Source organism: Gallus gallus, chromosome 1 (genome assembly GCF_016699485.2).
Source record: "Gallus gallus isolate bGalGal1 chromosome 1, bGalGal1.mat.broiler.GRCg7b, whole genome shotgun sequence".
NCBI lineage: Eukaryota > Metazoa > Chordata > Aves > Galliformes > Phasianidae > Gallus > Gallus gallus.
In genome coordinates this window covers 10,860,359-10,882,958 of record NC_052532.1, presented here as the reverse complement: position 1 = coordinate 10,882,958, position 22,600 = coordinate 10,860,359, and the positions used below count along the sequence as shown (strand labels likewise).

General features: G+C 35.2%; 1 protein-coding gene across 6 annotated transcripts in view; it reads right to left on the bottom strand.

Moving 5' to 3' along the window:
- HGF (hepatocyte growth factor) overlaps positions 1 to 22,600 on the bottom strand; it is a 62,758-nt gene that overhangs the window by 39,358 nt on the left and 800 nt on the right. For 3 of the 6 annotated variants that reach the window (XR_001470741.4, NM_001030370.5, XM_040656097.2), the window contains exons 2-5: positions 10,906 to 11,071; positions 6,826 to 6,938; positions 6,060 to 6,174; positions 1,509 to 1,651 (exon numbers count right to left, since the gene is read on the bottom strand). Coding sequence is in view for 5 of the 6 variants with exons in the window: in NM_001030370.5 (NP_001025541.3) it covers positions 1,509 to 1,651; positions 6,060 to 6,174; positions 6,826 to 6,938; positions 10,906 to 11,071 (537 nt within the window). In the remaining variant the exon portion in view is untranslated. Of the gene's footprint in view, positions 1 to 1,508; positions 1,652 to 6,059; positions 6,175 to 6,825; positions 6,939 to 10,905; positions 11,072 to 17,559; positions 17,643 to 22,281; positions 22,447 to 22,600 lie in introns of all 6 variants that reach the window. The other 3 variants (XM_046911517.1, XM_015300944.4, XM_015300900.4) reach the window with 3 other exon arrangements.

Below are 22,600 nucleotides of genomic sequence, written 5' to 3'. Positions count from 1 at the left end.
TCTTTCTCAGATCTAATCCAGATTTGGTACCACTTCATAGCACTCTCACGGTTGGGAAGCAGGTAGGTGTTGGCTGCTAGAGCCATTTGTGTTCCTAGTTGCTTTTTAATCTTACCTATTACAGAGATTTGTTTGAGTTCTGATTTTAGTCTCTAATCCCCTGCATATCATGTAGAAAGTGTTATGATTACTGACAGGGAGAGACACAGCAGAGGAAGGAGCCTTATTTGGAGGTGATATTTTCTACTGTAGTAGATATAATCCTAAATCACTCTAAGTCATACAGCTCTGTAGAATAGCAGCACTAGTTTAGGTGCAGAATAATGCCTGAATTACAAATTTCAGGAAGTACCGTCTTTAAATTGGCAGCACTTTCAGCTATGTATAATATTGTTTCTTTTCAATACTAATTCTTTCTGGTAGCTTAAAAAATTATACGTTTTCATTCTTGGTTTAAGAAAGTGGAAAGGTGGAGGAAGAGTGGGTAAAAGCTACAAAAAAGATCTGAAATTGCAATTAAATAAAATATGCTGCATAATTTGGAATGAAAATCTTAAAATATAACAAATTCACCCTAATTAACTACAGACACATTTCTCAAGTGCCCCCTAATTAGAGTAATTGTAATTAAGAAGCATTTAGTAAATAATAATTTATGCAACTATAGATCTCATTCTTCAGTCAAGACATTCACTGCTCAAGTCTTGGTCCCACAGTTAGCTCCAAGTCTTAACCCATTTGAAACTGCCTTAAATTGATCATTAAATGTTAGCTCTTAATAGATTTTCAAACTACTTATAAATAATTCCCTTTCTCTCTCCGTTCCCTCTTATTCCCCCTTCACTGTGTACCTATTGCACATAACATATTAGCAGGAAAATTGAAGGCATCCTATCTTGAGAATTTAAATGAATTGACTGACTAGAAGTGAATTGGCTGATTAGAAAGATGTAAGAGCTCAGTTTGGAAGTTAACAGAATGTAAAAGTCAGATGTGATGAGGCACATCAATTCAATTTCTGATTCTGAGACTTGAAAGTGGAATGTGGCTGGCTTTCCTAAATGTTTTCCTTATTTATGTAATTCATTTGAAAAGCAAAATATGTTTTTACTTTAAGCATTTGTCATGTAATTCAGTACTTATATATTTTCATCAAAAAGACGAAAAGCTGCTTTTATACTAGATAAGTTTATCAGCAGTTGTAATGAAATTGTTAATAGATTCCCTCTGTATTTCACCATGAAATCAGAGACACATTTGTGCAGTCAGCACAACTGCATTGTTCTAAATTCTCTGTGACATGAGCAAGACTAGTGATTCTGAAAGCTCGTTCAAGATCTTTTCTTCTAACTACTTTTTGTGCAGCAGCATTCTAGCATTCATTCTAGCTAAGAAGTCACCTTTCCTTACTGCAGAGTCTGCAGGTGAGTATTACAGAAGCTAATGGAAGTTCTGTGTACCTGCTCTCTGTACAAAAAAAGCACCTTTTGACGTGAGCCCTGCCTTACCTTCAGAGCAGAGGGGGATGTCACAGACTTCATGGCGCATCTGTGGGCTGGTGGTGAAACACCATGGCCCTCCCTCTTCCCCTCGGGGGTTTCGGCAGTAGTTTTCCCGCAGGTCTTTACCCCGATAGCTCGAAGGCAAAAAGCTAGTTTTAAAATGACAATCATTACAGCATCAGAGCATGCAAATTTCAGTGTTAATCATACTATTTTTATAAACAGTTTGAAACAATCACATTTCTTCTTCCTTTTCCCTCCACCCTGCCTACACAAATGCGCACATCCAAATATCTGCCCATACACAAATACACATCTTCAGACAGAATTACTCAACCAATGGCCTATGTCTGGGACAATTTTCTGACAAACCTGCTGTTCCTGTACACTGTGTGCACATATAGAAAGCTCAGCCCAGCACAGCTACACCGTAAAGACCACAAAGAAGTCTCATACCTGATCAGGCAGCAGCTAGAATTGAGTACCACGTGAACATGGCTGGGCAGTGCTTCACACCATGCCAAGATGCTTTCACTAACTGAAACCACGCCTGCTTTTTGTTCCAGTACCAGAAAATGCCCCAGATCCCTCTTTCAAATGCCTAGCTGCATGTTTTGACACAAGTCTCACTGATGTCACGATAGGATCTGCTACATAAGGACCCACTTGTCAGTGTTATTGCACAAATTGGTTCATTTATGAGCTACCTCACTGACAAAAATTTTTCTCACTCTTTCACTGTATTTTCTTCTTTTGGTGTAAAGGCCTATTAAATAACAATAGCATTATTCCTTTACATTAGAGGTTTTCAGGGCAATCTTAAGCACTTTGGTTTCTTTAAGGGATTGAACAGAAATGTGTGCTAATACTGTATTTTTGGCCTGACAGATATTTGCAGTATGATACTTCCCTGTTGATGCCCAGTTCAACAAACATGAACTCTCCAGGGTCAATGTTTTGTCCTCTTGACTGTCTGTAACATTAAGTGTTCTAGAGACACAAAAAGCTAACACCATGGTAAGGAGCCCAACCTAAGAGCTCATCACTGCACAGTCTGCACATCGCAGACAAACCCAGTGCTCATTCACTGACAGATTCATTGCAGTGTTGCTTAAACACCAGCTAAATTCTATAGTTAAAAACAAACAAACAAACAAACAAACAAACAAAAACATATTCAATTCAGAATTATACTTAATTCCAGGAACTTTTTTTTTCCTTTTCTTTTCTTTTGCTTAATTGAAAAGTTGTGAAAAATACATTCTGGATCAGACAATTAAAAACAAACAAACAAACAACAACAACAACAACAAAAACCTTGTAATTTAGCTTAATAGTTAATAGTTTAATTTCTGGGATTTCTAAATTTGTTCCATTTATTCTTCAATACATTTAAATTGTGGAAACATTACAAATAAAGTACACTTTTTATTCTGAAAATGCCCAGCACTTTTTAATGAATATTTTTTTCTTTTCTTTTTTGGCTTCTTTTTTATTATTCTTAATCACCAAGGGAATTCAAGAGTATCTATATTTAAAAAAAAAAAAAGCTTTAAAATTTAATCTAACTTCCTTTGAACAAACGTAGCTACTTGAGCACAGGAATCTGAATGGAGCGCTGGGGACAGTCTTTATACACAAACACTGATTTAGTTTATATACAAAAACAAATGAGAAATATACGGTCTCTGTTGTCCTTGGCAAATGCCATGTTATGAATGAATAAATAAATATATAAAAGCAGACAAACAGAAAATTCCAACAATTCCAAAGTGACATTTTAATCATGTTTTATTCTAGTTAATGTAATCTTTGAATTAACTGAGGTGGAAAATACCTCTGTTCTAGTCGAACACACTGTGGTTCTAGTCAAGGCAATGTGGAAGTAGTTCTTAAATGTGCTTTTATCACTTTTGATGCTGCAAGAGAATGATTTCTCTGGCCTAACTGCTACTTATGAAACTGTTGCTTCTATTTTCTCTCGGTAGTCTTGCAACTCTCAAAAAAAAAAATTAAGTAAAGACAATCCTGGACAACTGTTTTTGATGGTGTGTTACAACCTATGTAGGTTTTCATGTGATATGTCAATGTAGGTTAGAAAAATAATATTTAATTTTTCTTGTCAAAAACTTAAATTATGAATATTAGAAAATATTGGCATCTCAAATTATGTCAGATCTACTGTTAAAACACGAAAAAAAATGTTAAAGGATAGCATTAAAAGTCGAGATGGGTCACACAGACAACTGGCTTCAACAGGTATGGAAGCAATATTCTTGAGGAAGGAAGATATGAGACATATTAAGGGCTCACCCAGAATTATACAATAGAACCCTCCTAAATTTGTGTACTGGTTAAGTTCAACTGTATTAGCCAAGGAAAAAGAAAACAGAGCCAGAAGATGAGGCCAGCAAGAGTAATAGTAAAAGCAGATTCAACCCCAGCTAAAGTAGCTGGAAACTAGCAAAAAGTCTGTGAAGCGCTGGTCCAGTCTCAGACCTTTTCTCTTTGACTCTTTTTATGTTGGCTTTAGCCAATTTTAAAATGGCTTTAGCCATTTAGGTAATAAATACTTAAGAAACAAAGATTTTGAGAGACAGTTTTGTAATCTGTGCTAGGATAGAAGCTAAAATAACCTGATCCTGATTTCAATGAGGAGTCTTCAGGTGTTATTGGAATAAAAAATAATTAAATGTATCATTAGTTAAATTTAAACACAAGTTTAAAGTTTGAAGCTATTTCAAATTTTGCTGGAAAGATCAAGAAAAAAATCAGTAAATTATATTTCTCCCTTGAATATGAAAAAAAAAAAAAAAAAAAAAAGCTTTATTTTCTAACTGGCAGTTTGTGATAATCAGATGTTGAGAAAAACTGACCTAAAAATCTAAGCCTTTCATAATAATAAGTTCCAAACACACCAGTACTGTCTGCTTCTTCCCATCTCCCTCATGTCTCTGATGATGAAATCATATTTTCTGATGTTGAAAAACAAAATTAGCAAGCAGCCACCTCATTTATCCAGTGACCTTTTAAAAATTAAACTTATTGCACAAGAGAGGAGAAAAGTCATTCTCATAAAATTCATCACAGAACAGTGGCTGTACAATTGTGCTATATAGAGCCATGGTTGCTATGTATTAAAATGTAATTTAGTGACATATTTCTTTATTACATTGTCACAAGTATATTATACAAAATTAATGCTTATCCCTGCTTATTCCATGATTACTGAGAATTGTTTCACTTCTAAAAGATGAATACTGTGTACCTCAAAGTGCTGAGTCTCAAGAGGTCATTGCCGTGTGAGCTGATGGCATTTATCATATGTTCACAATTAAGCATGGTCTGGTCCAACACTGAAAATCAGACACATTACCATCTATACTGTAAGCAATCAAGTCCAGTCAAGTTCAAGCCTGAGGCTCAGCTCTGTGACACATTATAAGAGGAGAGATCCCAAGTATCCTTCGCCTTTTAAAGTTGTTCCAAGTTCTCATCTTGCACTCTAGATAGATTTGGTCAGGACAGGACTGAGCAGTACACAGCCCAGTTCCTCATTAGCAGTCTCCAGCTTGGCTCTTGCTAAGCAAAGTGCTGATGTTGGAAGAAGAGATCAAAAGTCAGCAATGTGAATGAGAAACTATTGGGCGAGAGAAAACATCTTTTTTTGCCCCTGAAGAGTTTATCATCTAAGTGGTTGTAACCCAAATGAAAAGAGTCAAACAGAAATGGTCAAAGAGTATACAAGTGCCTCAGATTTTTCTGCTAGTTTCCAGAATTTTTTGCTGTGGTTCCATCTGCTTTTATCATTACTCTTCCTGGCATCAGTTTTTTTGTTTTCTTCTCTTTTATTTACCTAATGTAGTTGGAATGGGGCTATTCTCAGGGTGTAGATATGTCCTCAGTTCCTCACTATACCAGATCTTAAACTCAAAAGTTTAACCACATCAGTCTTTATTTATTGCTTGTACAATCTGAAGGAAAGGATTTAAATCATCTGCTCAGTCCTTTCATGTATTTATTGCCTGGTCTAAGTGCTTTATGGAGTTTAATATATTCTACAAATAGAACAGAATAAATAGTAACTATGCAAAATGTGGTAACAATAATTATACACTGATCAAATAGGTGGGCTGATATTCTTACCATCCTTCATTTCCTATGATGTATTTTTTTAAATGACCCATTTCCTAGGAGCCCATTAGAAAACAGTGATAAACTTCCAGACTCTGGGCTGAAGTAAAGCAGCTGTTTTGCTACTGCCAGGAGCTAAGAGATCAAAAGGAAATAAACAGCTGAAAAATCCAGTGCAGGAGAGGAAGGGATCCAGACACACAGGCTGGTATTGGAGAGAACTCTTTGGAGAAAGTTTGAGAAGGTTTTTTTTTCTGGAACCTGGAGAATGGCATCTCTCGGGGAAAGGCAAGAATACTCCTAAGAGATTTTGTTGTTTAAGGTCAGTGTTCTCATAAATTCTTTGTCTGCTAATAAGTCAAGCTGTGCTTTGTGGAATCTGTCTGAGCACTATTCCCACTGTCTCTGCTCCTGAACTCTTACCTGTGCTCATGGGGGATCATGGAATTCCAGGCCTGACACTGAATACCACTCTTGGTAATAGATATTGTTCCTTTGTACTCAGCTCCTTTTCCAATTATACAGTTTCTGACATAGTCTATTGAAGGAAAAGGAAAGAAAATTAGGACTTTCATTAAACACTTTACCAGTGTATCTAAAAATAGAGCTCATCATCAACTTTCACATAAAAGGAATACATTTTTAATAAACTTTTGAGGCATCATTATTTAAAACATACTTTTGTTGTCCACATACATTCTTGTATTCTTTTTTTTTTTTAAATTTGTGAACACTAACTTGACAAAGGACATTACTGAAAATATTATCTAAGTTCCTGACTGACAAAATTCCATAACTTGGGACTTAACACCTTCAATCATTAATTAGGAAAATAAAAGCAATAACAATTCAATAACAACTCAATAATTGTAAGTCATACAACTGGGACTCTAAGTAGTAAGCTGATGTAGACGACTACGTGGGATATTAGGCAAACATGTAGGTTGGAAACTGAGCAAGAACAAGAATGCAAACATCACTGACCTTGCATAGCATTAAAAAAAAAAAAAAAAAAGAAAGAAAATGAGGTAAAAAAAAAGATATTTGCAAATAAAACTGTAAGATGTTCACAATGCATATAGCCACCTTATGCCCAGAAAACATCTACAGCCAAAAAGTCACTGACGAACCTCTGCTTTTATCCCCCATCCTTAGCTGTAAAAATAAAATAAATAAATAAATCAGTTACCCTTCTTTTCAAACAGATCAAACGCATGGTCTTGCTTCTTTCTCACACCATTTGTCAAGCTGTTGAAGGATAACCAATGGCACCGTTTTGTAACTCTGTCATAAGCAAAGGCCCTGCAAAGAAAATCTGGATGAGAAAAAAATCTCTGTGTGGTTTATAATAATGACACATGGCTTGCCAAGGAGCATGCAATGACTGCAATGACATCAGATTTATTTTTACTGGGAAAGTCAGAGAAACAGCACAAATTACTATTTAAACCCACAACTGTGTTGACAAGAACAAAGAAACAAAGAAATTAAATTTATGTGGCCATTACATTAAATACTAGCTTGGTTGTTCACACTAATCTAAGAGTTCCCTTGCTGTTAAAGATCTTTGTTTCAAAAGTGAGATAAATGTGACTGAGACAGTATTTGTGTCCCTAGTTGCATTGCTTTCTGGGAAGGAAAAAAAAATAAAAACAGAAGACTAAAACATATCTGGTTTTCTAAAAATATGCCTGTGAAAGAGTTAACTATCTCACACTAATAGCACATTAATAGCTTGAAGAAAATTCAAGCACAAGATCTGTTTCTTGCCCAGAACAACAGCTATTTGAAAACAAGATTATTTTTTATTTTTATAAATAATCTGAACTGTGATAGTGTACCAAACTTTGTCCTTGCTTTGCTTCATTATTTTTTATCTTATTTTTAACTGGTTTCAAGGATAGAGTACAAAGTGTGCTGAATTGAGGGTTGGGGGAGAGGGACAAAAAACAAACAAACAAACAAACAGAAATCAGAACAGTAAGACCACTTTTTGTCTTTTTTTTTATTATTATTTTTTATTATTATAAAGAATTTTTCTCTCAACAGTATTTTGAAAGGAATTTTCTTAACTGTAGGTTTTATTTAATATTTAAAAGCGTTTTAAAGATGGATTGTCTGGAGAAGGACGACATTTATTTCAATTAACAATCAAACAAAGAAAAAGAAGTAAAAGAACTAAAGAACTTTTTTCCCCTTAATTTTCCAGTAGAAAAAAAGAAATAACAAATCACTCACATGACACTCTTGTCTATTAAACTACAGTCAGCAGTCAGTAGTAGCCACCAGTAATCCCAAATATTCTCAGCTATTTTGTACTGATTTAAGAAGACATTTTAACAGTACCTGGTAGTATGCAAAAGACGCATGGATTCTTACATTTTATCTTTACTTTGGCTGTGCACTGCATTTCCAACTTACAGCTCTTGATTTCCTTTTAATTCTCCTCTTTCCCCACAAGTTTTTCTGTGTGAGATCTTGCTGGCTTTAGTTTAAAATATTACACGATCCTATCCAACCTCCCCTCTTTCAAACATCCTCTTCATTATCTTTTCCATCACCAAACAGATTTTTCATCCAACTGCTCTCTCTACTCTGTTGACTCCAAATGTTTCCAACCTGCTAACCTTCATCCTTCTGCCTTTGTTCAGCCTTCTGTTCTCTCCTGGCTAGTTCTCAAATATGAGCATATCCAAGTGCCTCCAACTCCATCTTCACAAAAATAACCTTGACCTTTCCTGCCTTTCCAATTACACTCTCCACTCCCCTCCTCCCTTCCTCAAGTGGGAATGCAGAATGCACTGTTTACAAACATTTCTTTTTTTTTTCTTTTTTCTTTTTTTTTTTTTTTTTTGCCTTTCGGTTGCCTTTTGGTTTTCTTCCAGCTTGGCTTCATCTACTTCTGCACATGAAAGTTTCTACCACTCTTTTCTTGGGCACAAATCCTGAGGATTTTTACAGTTCTGAAGTCAACGTATTTAGGCAAATTCTCGGACTTTCTTCTACTGATAATATCAGTCAGGATTTTTGTTGTTGCTATACGTACTGAGATAATCAGTAAAATTTCTGATCAGGTACTGGACTCTTGTGGTCTAGAATGCTGTCTTGCTGTCTAAATATGAAAAATAAAGACAAACCAGAAGGTAAGAGGATAACAGCATATAAGACTATCAAAGCTTTGTAAGGAAGTGACAACAGAAGAGCTACTGTTTGGATCAGTACTAACACTAGAATCAAGTCATGAAAATGCCAATAAATGCAGGTATGTAAAATCAACTATATAAAAAGTAATCTTATGTCCTTTTTAAAAAAAAAAAAAATGTTCTCACAGATACCAGTAAACTAGTTGATTTTAATTTCATTTCACAACAAATTTCACCTTGTAATATCCTTATACTGTTAAGAAGTTAAAGACTGGTGATCCTAAGAATAAAACAAAACATTAGTAATTACTAGATCCTTTAAATGAGAACACATGTCAAATACATGTTTACAGTAGCATCAAAGAACCATGCACACTATAATGGGACACATCTGGTACCAAATGGAAATCCCAAGAATGTTCCCAGTTACAGAGTCTCTCTTTCTGCATGGTGATAGCACAGAGTAATCAACGGCATCTCTGTTGCTAGTTTTGCTGCTGAACAAGTGCAGGGAAAATTGTGAAATTCAGAGCATGAAGAGTCAGATCTATAATTATTTTTCATCTTCAGTTCAGAAGAGATGTGACTGATTGCAATACTGCTATCTGTGAGTACTATTCTTCCAAGCTTTGTTCCCAAGGTCCCTCGTGGTTTCTCTTTATTCTTTTATTGACTGATTATGGAAGCGTTTGCCCCTTAATGAATCTGTCAGGCAGTGTCAGGGACTGACTGTCCCAGTAGAAAAAAAATCTTCAAAAATGGGAAAGTAATAGAAAAGCAGAGATGTTTTTGATTATTATTCATATAAAGTAGAATTACTGAATATATTAACCTACTTATTTTCAGAACAAATAAATGTACTAGTCAGAGCAGCTACAACTAGAAAATGTTTGAAACAATTTCCTTGAACAGATATTGGAATACAGAATTGTTGTTCTCATGGCATCATTCAGAATTTTTTGTACTGTGAAATATAATTTTACAATACTTCTTGCTGCTGAGCATCACAACTTAAGGATCTCTTGTTCACTGAGTACAACCTGATCCACTTGGCAATGGTGTCAGTGGAAGGTCTACCAATAGGAAAAAGAGTCAGATGTACCATGTGAAAAATATTAGTGCCTGGAAAATATTTTTTTAACAAAAAACTGTAAACTCTGCTTATTTTTTACATATGTAAATAGGCAAAGTCTGAAACAATACAAAATATATCTCACAGCACTGGAAGTAAAGGCTTGAAGAAGGATCAAAGAGCTTTCATTATCAGTTTGATCTAGCTTCAATTTTAGTGAGAGTATATTTTCTTATATTTTAAGATAAAGTTGGCGTTTAGCCCAGTGCTCACTAGTACAGAAGCCATTCATTCTCTCCAAGATTCTCCCGTGTTCATGTTATTCATTTATTGGTAATGGCCTAGACCAAGAGAGGCCAAGGGGACAATTCAAGTCTAATACATGGAAAAATAACAGTGATATGTTCCAAAAAATAGTAGAGAACATGTACTAGGCAGATAAGCAATCAGCTGTATTATGTGTTTGTAAGAGACAGCAGATGCTGTAGAATAGCTATCATGTATTTGTAATGACTATGTAGCCAAGAAGGTTTGATTCCATTGTATCAGGTTCACAGTACTTGCCAGCGAAGTTTAGCAGCGCGTGTATCTGTGCTCCATGTGTGAAGTTCCCATTTACTTCAGTGGGAGTAATGTGTAAAGAATGAAGACAGAATATGGTCTGAAGTGGTGCTGAAGTTCTGCAGCTGTGATGTGTGACAATATCCATTTTATACGAGATATAAAAATCCCAGAAATGTTCACTCAATGCTACAGTGCAGCACAAGTCATCCACAACTTAACATGAGTACATTTTTTCAGCAGTATTATAGAAAGGATTACAGATTGAACAAGCTAAGACAGAAGAACTCATTTAGATAAATCCTCAGAAAGGACGGATACTCTCTGGGCAGGTAGAACAACACCAGCATTTTTTTTTTTTTAAAGTGCAACCTTTAAGTTGTCCTCAGTACAAGCCACAGCTGGTGAAAATTACAGTAAGATGCTCAGCCAAAGACTATTATGTAAGAATCTGTTAGGAAAAATGTAATAGCAATAGAGATACATTACTTACTTGCAAGTGAATGAAAGGCCTTTGTTCCTGCTGCATCTCTTGGCACACTGCTCAGTGGTATTTAGCAGCTTGGTTTTAACTTCCAGTGTTTTGTTTACTTTGATGAGCATCAACTCGCCTGTTTTTTTATAGTCATGAAGAGGATTTCTCCTTTTTCCTTTACCTTCTAAGAAAGAAGCAAAGAAAATAATTTAAAAAAAAAAAAAACACTGTAAAGAAGAGTCCCAAGATTAAAGACGGCATTAGAAATAAATGACATTTATTAATGAATTATAACTGTACTGGCACCTAAAGCATAATGAAAATCACAAAACTAAGGTACAAGTAGATAGGTGAGGATAATTATTTTAGGTGATCTCCATTCTTAAAAGCGGGTATGGTAGGAAAAACTCATTTCAAATTAAGTATTGAATTATAGTCAAAAAGGAAAGTTTTTCATCTGAATATTTTTTTCAGAACCCCTACGATATGCCTGTTTCACATCTTGAAAACTCTATCATGTAGATATTTCCATGAAAAATTGAAGTGACAAAGTTAAACAAAGGTCTTCCTTTGATGGATAGAGTGGAATTAAAATCAGAATAAGAAGGATATAAGTATAGCAGAGAATCACAATCTGAACCTGATAAAATGTTTTAAAACAGCAAACTTCAATCATAAGTTAATAACAGATTTTGAGCCTAGAAGTAACACAAAATAGTCACTTGTGCCATTTGTTGTTCCAGTGAAGATTCACTGTGAGTATTGTGTTAGGTTTAGAAGTCAATGAAAGAGAATTGTTAGCCTACAGAAAAGAAAAGGAGGGGAGACAGAAGCCAGAGCGTGTAAACAGTCCACACTTTGGAAAGATTTCTACAGAAAGGTCCATTTCTATATCTCTGTTGAAAGACCCAAGGAAAGGTGTTTGAAATGGAGTAGAGAAGATTGTCTAGAGAAGTTTGGCTAAAGTGCAAGAGGAAAAGTCTTTGTACTTTACAAGAAAATAACCACATATTTCCTAAAAATTTTATAAAAAATATATACATTTTCTATGTATGTATATGTTTGTTTGTTTTTCTCATAGAAAGCAGTCTGCCTCTACAGGCCGCTTCATCATCAGTGAAGGCAGATGAGTACCTTTGGAGAAAGTTTCTCATTATTCTACGGTATATGAGTAACACAAGAACGATAAATTGCCCTTTTGATCTATTTCTCCTTTTTCACCCAAAGATCCAAGACGATCCTTTTCAATTAGATGGTTAATGCAGGGAAAAAAAAAAAAAAAAGAGTGAATAAATTGCTTAATTTATGACCTAGGTAATAGTATTTTTATTTTTCCTAACACCTTTCCATGTAACTATTTTCACATCTGTCCTTCTATTATTTTCTCCAAAGGATCAGCCACAGTGACAGCAAACAAATTGTCTGGACTAATGTATTAAATTTTGCCAGAGTTTTGCCAATGTGTGAATCCTCACCATAGCACTCTGCTATCCTGAATAGGTAATTTCTCATGCAGGAGAAAAGTGCACATATAGTAAATTTTCATTTGGTACACTCTGCACAGAATTTCAGAATAACTCCATAAACTGTAAAGCTCCAATAGCTGAGGTCCCCATGATTCTAAGTTACTGACAGCTGCACAGACTGTAAAGCAGAAGAAGCGTGCTTCTTTCACAGAACTTCCATTCTAATTGCTAAGGGATCACATTTTTACAGGATTCAGTTAAATCGTACCTCTCAGTGGTGAGTTAGCCCTAAGACACCTAAAAATAGAACAGATATTTAAAGTAGATTTAATCAAGGTTCAGTTATTAAGAGAGAAAGTGAGAGAGAAAGAGAAGATCAAAGTAAAATAATATCACTGCTGCAATGTATCTATAAAAAAACCCTTCATCCATTCTACTCTTCTTTTGGAACCACTGAAGGTGAGCAATGCTATTCCCCTGCACCTAATAGCTCATAATTTTAATTCTAAGCACAACTATTTTCAGAAAACAAATTATTAATTTTCCTCCAAATAATAGAATCATATAACTTCTTGAGCCAGAAGGGACTTTAAAGATCATCCAGTTCCAAGCCCTTGCCATGGTCTGGGTTGCCTCCTATTAGATCAGACTGCCCAGGGCCTCATCCAACCCTGACCTGCAGAGATGGGACATCCACAACTTCTCTGAGCAACCTGTTCCAGTGCCTATTATTTTTATAGGAAAAAGTTTTTGTTGAAAAGTTCAAATGTTAACAATTTTGGTACTGTGTCTGGGATCCATATCAATTGTCATAAGCATTTTCAGCCTTGAATTTGCACAGCACACATATACCCCAAATGACTCATAATGCTTAGAGAAATGTTATGATAGGACTCTGTCTTTAAGTATTAGCATCATTACTGGAAACTATTTTGTCTGCACTGAAGCTGCTTGCTTCTATTTTTTTTTTTTTTTTATGTACCTATGAAAGAGCCAAAGTGCTGTAATAAGAATTGCATCTGTTCTTTAAGACAACAGCAGAAAAACAAATCTACCATTAAGCTTTTGTGGTAAATGTCTCAATCTATTTTCTTACAAGATGTTCTTATATTGTCTCAGCCAAGATTTTCATGTCAAGTGGAGGTAAGAATCCGTACAGAAATATCAAAGTATTTTCTTTTAGTTCCTGATGCTAACATTTCCCATCTAATGATAAGTGTCATTATCTTTATTCCCTATGATAACAGCTTCTCAAACTCACCAGCTAGCATGCAAAAATAACATCATCCAAGAAAAAATCAAGAAATGTTCTGCTTGAAAAACCCAGTTCACAGTAAAGCATTTTTTTTCTTTCTTCCTTTCTTCCTTTTTTTTTTTTTTTTTTTTTCCCCTGAGCAGTTGTCCAAAGAGGATTATGGGCTTGATCTTGCATTTAGCAATTCATAACAGCCTGATTTACTCGAGCTTTCAAACAACATTCTATGACTTTGCCTATAATCCAAAAGGCGAAGTGCCAAATACATGGTGTGACTGTTAGAACCATCTGAATAATGCAAAGCATTAATTTTGCAACTCTAACAGCAACAACAAAAAAAACAAAAAATAGTTTTTATTGGTTCAAACCAGGTGCTTTAATTCTTAAGATCTCAAATAGAATAATGTCCCATAAATGTTTTACATTAAAGGCTACTGTGTAGTATTCTCTGTGTAGTTCTCCTAATTTGTGATGGACATTTATTTGAGTTTCTTGAACTTTGATTAATCATTACTTTGTGGGCCACGCCTTCTGATGCTTCTTGTATTTGTATGTATACTAGTAAAGAAGTCTGACATTCCACTTAAATTCAAAAATAATAACAGATAATGTACTCAAATATAAACTTTTTTTTTCCCCCTTAACAGAAACAACCCTTTACAGAAGATATTTATTTGGCTGACTCAAAGTATTACTGAAAAAAGTGGGGGCGGTGCCTCTTTCTTCCTCTTGAAATGATAGAAACCATGGTCAGACAGAAAAAATAGCTCAGCCTGTGCACAGGGAAATGGAAACTACCATAGTGACTCCAGTAGGATGCTGCAGTGGGTGAATATGTTGTCATCTCATTTAGGATCTCCACAGTTTTCCCACTGGAGCACTTACACTATCCAAAACTGTGTAAAGTATCCACTTTAAAATAAATATTTCTCACAGTGAAAGACATGTTGCTGTAAGCTATAAGAAAAAAAACTTATGTTCTCTTACTACCTTTTCTATATGAAGTTTCTATATAGTCTTCTGAGATCTTAAATATTAAGTGAGTTTACTCAAACTATATTACATCTGGAGGAAAATATTTCAAAAAATGCCTTCTCTTGGAATAGTTTCAGTCTACACCAAATAAGTAAACAGAGATAAAGAAAATTATCATTTTGCAGCATTGCTTAGAAGACCCACTAGGTGGTTGTCACACCTGTATTCTACAACCTATTTAACCATTATGCATTGGTCTAGTTAACCACAACGACTGGACTAGTGGGAAAATTGCAGCAGAATCATATTCTTTCTCTTTTGACTGTTTCCCATACCAAAAAGAGATTTGTGCTCAAAATATCACCATGCCACTCAATCCTGAAACTATGTGAATAAGTTTTACACCTCAATTGAAAATGTTACACCTAGTAGAAAGTATTAAGTTTGATATTAAGCTGTAAGAGTGTCAGGAAATTTTATTTGAATTTAGTTTCAGGCTACTTAGAGCTCAAATACTTTAGCAAGTCAAGTATCAGACTCTCAGATTTTAGTCTGACCACAAAAAGGGTTTGTTTTCTCACTTGTTGTTTCATTGTAAAAAACTACTATCACCCACGTTTTACCAATGTTGTGACAATCAAGAGCATATAGGACATCAAAAGGCCTAAAGACTAGTTTTGCACATTATAATGAGATCAAAATACTACTTGTATTGTCTAAAGGAAAGAAAATACTGTTAAATTATCTGATATCATCTACTGCATTGGTAATCAATTTCTCCTTCCTCCACCAGACCAACTTTTTAAAATATACTTGTATATTTAGGCTTAGGAGTTATAGTTTTACAGAGCACTGGAACGTTCTGCTGTCTCCTTTGAAAAATCTTCATTTTTATGGACGTGTCATAGACTACACAAAGCTTTTATTAATCAAGTCTGGTGATGCATTCAACATGTCAGTTTTCAGGGTTTCCAAGTCTCACTCTAATCTGTGCAATAGTAAGTGCTTTATTAAAGAACCACATAATGGAGACTTGTAATAATGTGAGAAGTCTCATTCTTTTCTTTCTACCTTTGCATCCCACTTCACAAACCAGAACAAACACATAATGCCTCAAGACTGAATTTTCCAAATGAGAAGATAAATTTAAATTCAAGGTTTATGTTTGAATCAAGATCCTTAATGAAATCTTGTTTTTGTAAGGAGCTTTATTTCCTTATTTTTCTTGTTTACACTTGTAGAGCTGGATTATATCTTTCAGAACTTCAGCAATTTCCCAAGTGGTTATTTGTTTGGTTGTGTTAAACTTGAAACTGGCTACGGTAATGAAAGATGTTTCTTCTATTATGATAGCTACTGATGTAAGTGAGTTGGATGAAGATCTTCATTTGGTAGATGAAAAAAAGATGTTTACGATTTTTAGTTATGAAGATAATAATAGCCCCATAGCAGTGCCACTAGTCATTATTCATGTTGGATGTTTGTTGGATGTCAGAAATAAACTAAATCTTTGAGGAAAAATAAAATCAAGAATAGGAAGACACCTTAATGTCTAAATTTCAAGAATCAATTGCAATTCTTCCAAATAGTACAGCAAAATGCAAAATAAGATGGGAGAAAAATTGAAAAGAGGGTATATTTGTCCACATACTGTCCATAACACTCAGAGAGATTTAAGATTTAAAACATATTTGAGTGAAATGTTTTTACAAAGTGTTATTTCAGAAATAGAGAAGAGATAAATTCCCTTTCTGTAGTATCAGCAGGAATTTCAGACTGATGTTCATTATTTCTGTATCATATTTATAATGAAATGACCTTGAGTAGTTAAAATATGGGATAATTAAGATATTCAATTATTTTTAATAACAGATAATCAAGTCAAATTAGCCATTTTTTTAAAGAACAATCATTGTTGTAAGCAAAAGTAAACAGATTTATATTATTATTTTTTTTCCATCAAGCTAGGAAAAAAAAAAAAAAGAAATATGAGAATTGAATTTTATGTGAAGTTTGTGGAGGGAAGATGTTGGAACTTGGGGAAGGGGGGAAATCAGAAATTTACCATCATACGAAAGACCTTCAGGAAAAAGGCATAAAAAACTTAACTTCATCTGACATAAAAGGAAGAACAGTTCAACACAGTAAATGTCTCCAGTATTTTTAACAAAAAATGCTATACTTAAAAAGACAACAAGGTTATGCTCAAGAATATATATTCATAACTATGTATCTCAAAGGGGGGAAAAAAGAAACAAGCAAATTTTAGAACTTGGTAAACTATACTAAGTCAAATATGCAAAATGATCAAGTATCTCAATATCACAGAATGGTTTTTTTTGAAAGATATCAAAGCTAAATTTTATCTCAGTGTAAATAGTGAAAATATAACATAAAAATAAAAAATAAAGCTTAATTATATGCATAGAAGTGCACATGGCAAACCTTGTGTAGAAGCAAAAATCATTGAGTAGAGATTGCAATAAAACAAGAGTTCTCAGCAAAGCTGGACTGGATAACAATATGTAAATATGGTGAGGTCTTTAACTTGTCTATAAAATATGGTTTGTGAAATATTTTGAATTAAATTCAACAGTGTATCTTCAGGATACTGCTTTTCAAAGGATATAAAGCATCAAGGGTAAATTGTGCATTGATACAGGCCCCAGTACAATACCATAAATACACTGATTTCATTAAGAGAAAATGAACTTGAAAGTAAGTGTCACAAGATGGTTTCAGATATGATACACTAACAGTGATTTACTGTATAGAAGTATGGTCACTGTAAACAGTGAAAAAAAAAATTGGTGCACGTTGATATCAAAATCACTGGGTCAAGAAATAATTGCTATCTATGAGAATAGTTAGGAAACAGTTTTATAAACAAATTCACGCAAGACAGTTTTCTCTATTAAATCAAGTCTAGAAGAGTCAATTAGATAACGTGAATTAATACTCATAATTTTAACTTACTTTTAACTTAGTTTCAACTTGCTTTCATTTATTTTGACTTCTCCTTATGCATGTTTCAGTATCAGAAATGTCCAATTTCCTGGCTAGAATGCAAAAAGTGAACATCTTTTCCAAATGACTTCTCATTTGGAAGGAAAGAAAAAAAGAGATAGAAAGAGAGACAGAAAGGAAGCAAGCAAAGAAGAGAAGAAGCAAGCATGCAAGAGAGAGAGAGGAAGGGAGGGAGGAAGGGAGGAAGGGAGGGAGGAAGGGAGGAAGGGAGGGAGGAAGGGAGGAAGGGAGGAAGGGAGGAAGGAAGGAAGGAAGGAAGGAAGGAAGGAAGGAAGGAAGGAAGGAAGGAAGGAAGGAAGCATGGAAGGAAGGAAGGTTGGCTATAAAGAAGGAAAAAGAAAGAAGGAAAGAAGGAAAAAGAAAGAATGAAAGAAGAAAGAAGGAAAGAAAGACATAATGAAAAACTGAAACAATTCTGAAATGTGCCCAAAAAATAACTTTTTATTTTGAATAGATTTAGAAGCTAGATTAAGTTTAATGTGGTTATTTATGTAAAACAATAATTTGGCATGAAAAAGTTTATCAACCATACACATAAGAACTGCAGTCAGCTATACAGATGGAATGTCACCAAAATAAAACCAGCTGTCCAAAGAGTCATCTCTTGCTTGTTGCAATTAAATAGTTTCTCAGAAAGGTATCTGGAGAATCATGTGATTATTCTTAACTTCTGAAATTTATTTTCTTGGCAAAAAAGCCATCACAGAAAAAAAAAAATCTGCAATTTTTAGAAAGCAGTTTGCAATATACAATATAGAGATAATTTTTTCCTTATTTTTATATTGGCTTTCAGTCTAGTTGTTGAACAGATTCAGGAAATGCAAAGAATATATTTCTTTTTGGCTTTATGTTGCATATTACCACTCAGTCACACGCCCACATGCACATACACACCCATGCACACATATCCCTCATTAGCAGCTGCAAAGATTGTCATTTTGTTTGGAACCCAACTTCAAGTTTTCAATAAGTCCATCCTTTGTAACTCTCCTATAGTCAGCATGAAAACTCAAGAAACAAAGGATAATGCTAAGAACTGATAGCATGTTCTATAATTGGATGGTAGATGCAAAAGGACAGCTCTTTCTTTTCCAGGAAAAGGTTATCTGCACAGCAGGATGCTGAGACCCATTGGCAGAAACAAACGGTCTGCAGTTTGTACTGTGACTTGCTGTATCTAACCTCTGGCTAAATTACAGAGAACTTTTTCCCTTGTAAGATTTTTCTTCTTATGCATCTGCACAAGAATTAAATCCCTTCTATTTCGCATGGCATTCCACAATCTTTACAAATATGTGATGCTTTTTTCCAAGGCACCCTGCGCATTGTGTGCTCCATTTGCAGTGGGGTCTCAGCAACAACTTAACGTGCCCGGGTTTGGAGGGGAGAGTAAAAAGAAAAGCACAAGCAGACAGGACAGTGATTTAGTCAAAACAAAGATGGACCTGTATGAGGAGTGACAAGAGCCTTGCTACATGTTGTATACATAAAAAACGTGCTGCTGGCCAAAGTAAGGAGTCATAGGAAGAGCTGGAGCTGATGGGAGATGGATGGAGCAGCTAGTCTCACGCTGTGCCAGCAGCACTGAGGACTGCCAGGCATGGCCAGGCACATCAGGCAGCACATGGGTGGAGGCCCACAGTTCATTTAGCTCCATCTCCTGTAGCTAGATTTTGCCAGAACATCTGACTAATATGGAGCATGTTCCTAGCTCTGCTTCACTGCAACACTGCTTTACGTGTGGGTACTAATCACATACAGGAATAGTTCTACTATCCTCTAATGCGACTGCCAAAAAAAAAAAAAAAAAAAACATGGAAAAGAGATGAGGGAAAATTAAGGATATCCTCACCCCTTCACGATGCTTTGTAGCTACCCTAATTTCTTACTGCAGTGTACAAACTTTGCTCACATCTGGAGGATGCCAATTCTACTATTCCAGCTTTCCAAGCAAGTGTGGAAATCAATTCTTTCTCATCTCCATGCTCCTTGTAGCCTCTACCCTTCTACCCCCCACCTCAAGACTAATGGGAGAAAGTGAAATTCCAGTACTCATTCACTACATGCAATTGCAAAAAGTTCAGGGCAACTGTCTTCTCCCCACATAAAGCTTTTACCCATCTCTCAGCTTTTACTCCTTTTACCAAGAGGCCCAGTTTTCCTGCCTTCAAATCTCCTTAGAAAAGTTTGAAATGCTTAAGTGGCAAACTAATGTTCAGTGTAAAGATCCAAAAGGGAGATATTATGCTCTCTGAGGGAGTCTGTGAATTTCCCTTCCAACCCTGGCCTCAGTTGAAGTATTACAATAATGACAGATGAACTCCTCCAATAAGAGGCTTTCCTTTCTCTTGACTTCAGTGCACGATTTTCCAGAGTTTTATGCAACATTTTAATCTCATGTCTTTCAACTCTAAGTTCGCCTGCTAGGTTGCTTATGAAAATGGCATTAATAGAAACAGAAAATCTGTTAAGCAGGGTAAGAGCGTATTACATGCGAGAGCAAAACAAGCAGCCCCTGGCACTGAGCACCAAAAGGATTCCATTAAACAGAAGGAATACAGTCTTCCAACTGGCAGAGTAGCATTTGGCTTTGTTGACAGTATATAGAATAATGACTATCTACAGCTGGGGTGGGGAAGTATAAATCACATTAAACTTTAAAATGTATGTAGCTAAGCAGACCACAGGAATACACAACTTTCATATATCGATTATTGGTATGGGATTTTTTGAAGCAACAGTTATTTATAGGAACTAAGTGCAACTCCCACATCTTCATTAGAAACTTTTCAAATGATCTGAACTACAGAAAGTGCTGAGAAATAATGGTAAAGAAACACTCAGATGCCAGTCTTCTGCAGAAAATATCTTTAATTTACATTAATCTTTAGCATTCATTCTTCTGCAATATACCAATCTGGTTTCATTACATATCCAGCCTCAGTTTCAATAGATTAACATTATTAAAGAAATACTAGGAAAAATGAATATTAAGAATGTCTGAGTGAAGAAGAAAACTCTGATAAAGTTACTAGCTTCAGATTAATTTTTTTCTGCAAGTGATAGAAACTTACAGGATGTTGAAAATGACTAGGAAAGTAGTCTATAGGAATCTTGTATGTTTATCACTTTTACCAATCAGTTTCTTCTCTTTTACATATTATAAAGAAACTCAAAACTGATGGGATGGACAGCTTGCTAGCAGGAAAGTTTCTTCACTCTCTCTCTTTTTTTTTTTTTAAACACGTTAAAATAGCTACACATACAATGGTAAGAAAACTCAGTTACACTGGACATTGTCTTCACACAGAACTTAAGACACTGGAGCCCAAACCTAAAAGATCCAGTCACAAAATAAATAAGACTCATTATTAGGCAAATTTAAACTCAACTTTGACAGAACATTAATAAAAAAAAAAGTATGGGTATGCATTAGCAAAATACTTCTTATATATATATATATATTGATTATTTTCATCACTTAGCTTTTTCATATATAAAAATAATAAATACATAGGCATATATATTAACCTTTCTTGAAAACCTTTTCAGTAAAAATAATTCAAAACCCTTCCCCTTCCTTACATTGTAAAATCCTGGAACATTTGCTGATGATCACCTATTTTTACAAACTAAGGTAACTACAATGGCAGTGCGTGGTAAGAGTCATCTTTCTTGTCCAGAAAACAAACAATAGGATTGATTAATATTAAGGTAGGTGGGGAGGAAATTTAAGGAAGGGAGTGTTGCCAAAAAACTGTCACTATGAAAGTTGGCCAGAAAACAAGTTCTACTCAAAGAAAAATTCCTAAGTTTAGGAAATCTAATTTCCCTCCACATCAGGATGAACCATGCACTAAACTGAAGAGTCCATTGGTTAGGTTACAACCATAATCATCAGTCTACTGATACTCATAGTATCAATTTCTCAATCTCCTCCATTAGAATATTAGATTGAGCTTGGGAAAATACAGACGTGACTACAACCAGGCAGAACAAGGACTCTTTCAAGGAAAGAGTCCTAGTCATCAAGGGATTAAGAACAACCTAGCTTCTTATGAAATTGGCTATACACAAGTTTCTGTCTGGTTGGCCAAAGGAAGTTGCACGAGGCTGTTCTGCTATTTTTCAAACTCATCAGTTGATGAGTTTCTATCCTAGGTGAGAACTGCTCACCAACAGGTACTCCAAGCTACTGTGAACGTTTCTTGATGCAAATTTCTCTTTCATTTGATATGAGGGAGCTAGGCCAAAGAAATTTTCTGCCTAAAAGAAAAAGTTTTGATGGGTCAGCATTTTCCAGTAAAAAAACCACCACAATATTTCCTCAGAAAAATCCTAACTAGCTCTAGTCATCAAATTTTCTGAAAGGTCACATGTCTATAGAATGGAAATTGCAATGTATGTGGAAAAGGAGTTCAGAAAAATGTAGTAGAATAGTGGCTGCATCTCTGTTTCACCTGCTTCTAGTGCCTATGAAAACAGAATCAGCATTGAGCAGACTGAACACAGAAGCTCTCGTGAGATGTTCAGCACCCAAGAGAACTCTTACTATAGGGGAAAAAATGGCATTGGACTTGCAAAGTCAAATCACAAACTATTCCACTTTAAAACACTACTTCAAAATATGTATTTGTTTAATTATTTTTAAACTAGAAAATCTAATCATACCTTGGAAGCCACTGACATCGCTTGCCATACCCGTTGCTTGGTACCCTCAAGCCTTGCCCCTGAACCCAGACACTGCATGTGCCTGCTTTTGCTCTGCTTACTCCTGGCAGATCCTTTCCCTGAATTCTGGCTGCCTTTTGTTTCTGTCTGTGCAAAGGTCTGACCCTAACAATATTGGTGGAAGGAAGGAAGGAAAGGTTTGTAGAAACCTTTGCAAACTTTCTTCCTCAAACATCTCCCCAGAGGGCCAATAGAAACACAGAGTTAGCTGTCCAGATATCCAGTCCAAGGGGGACACTTCAGGAAAGAAATTCAGCTA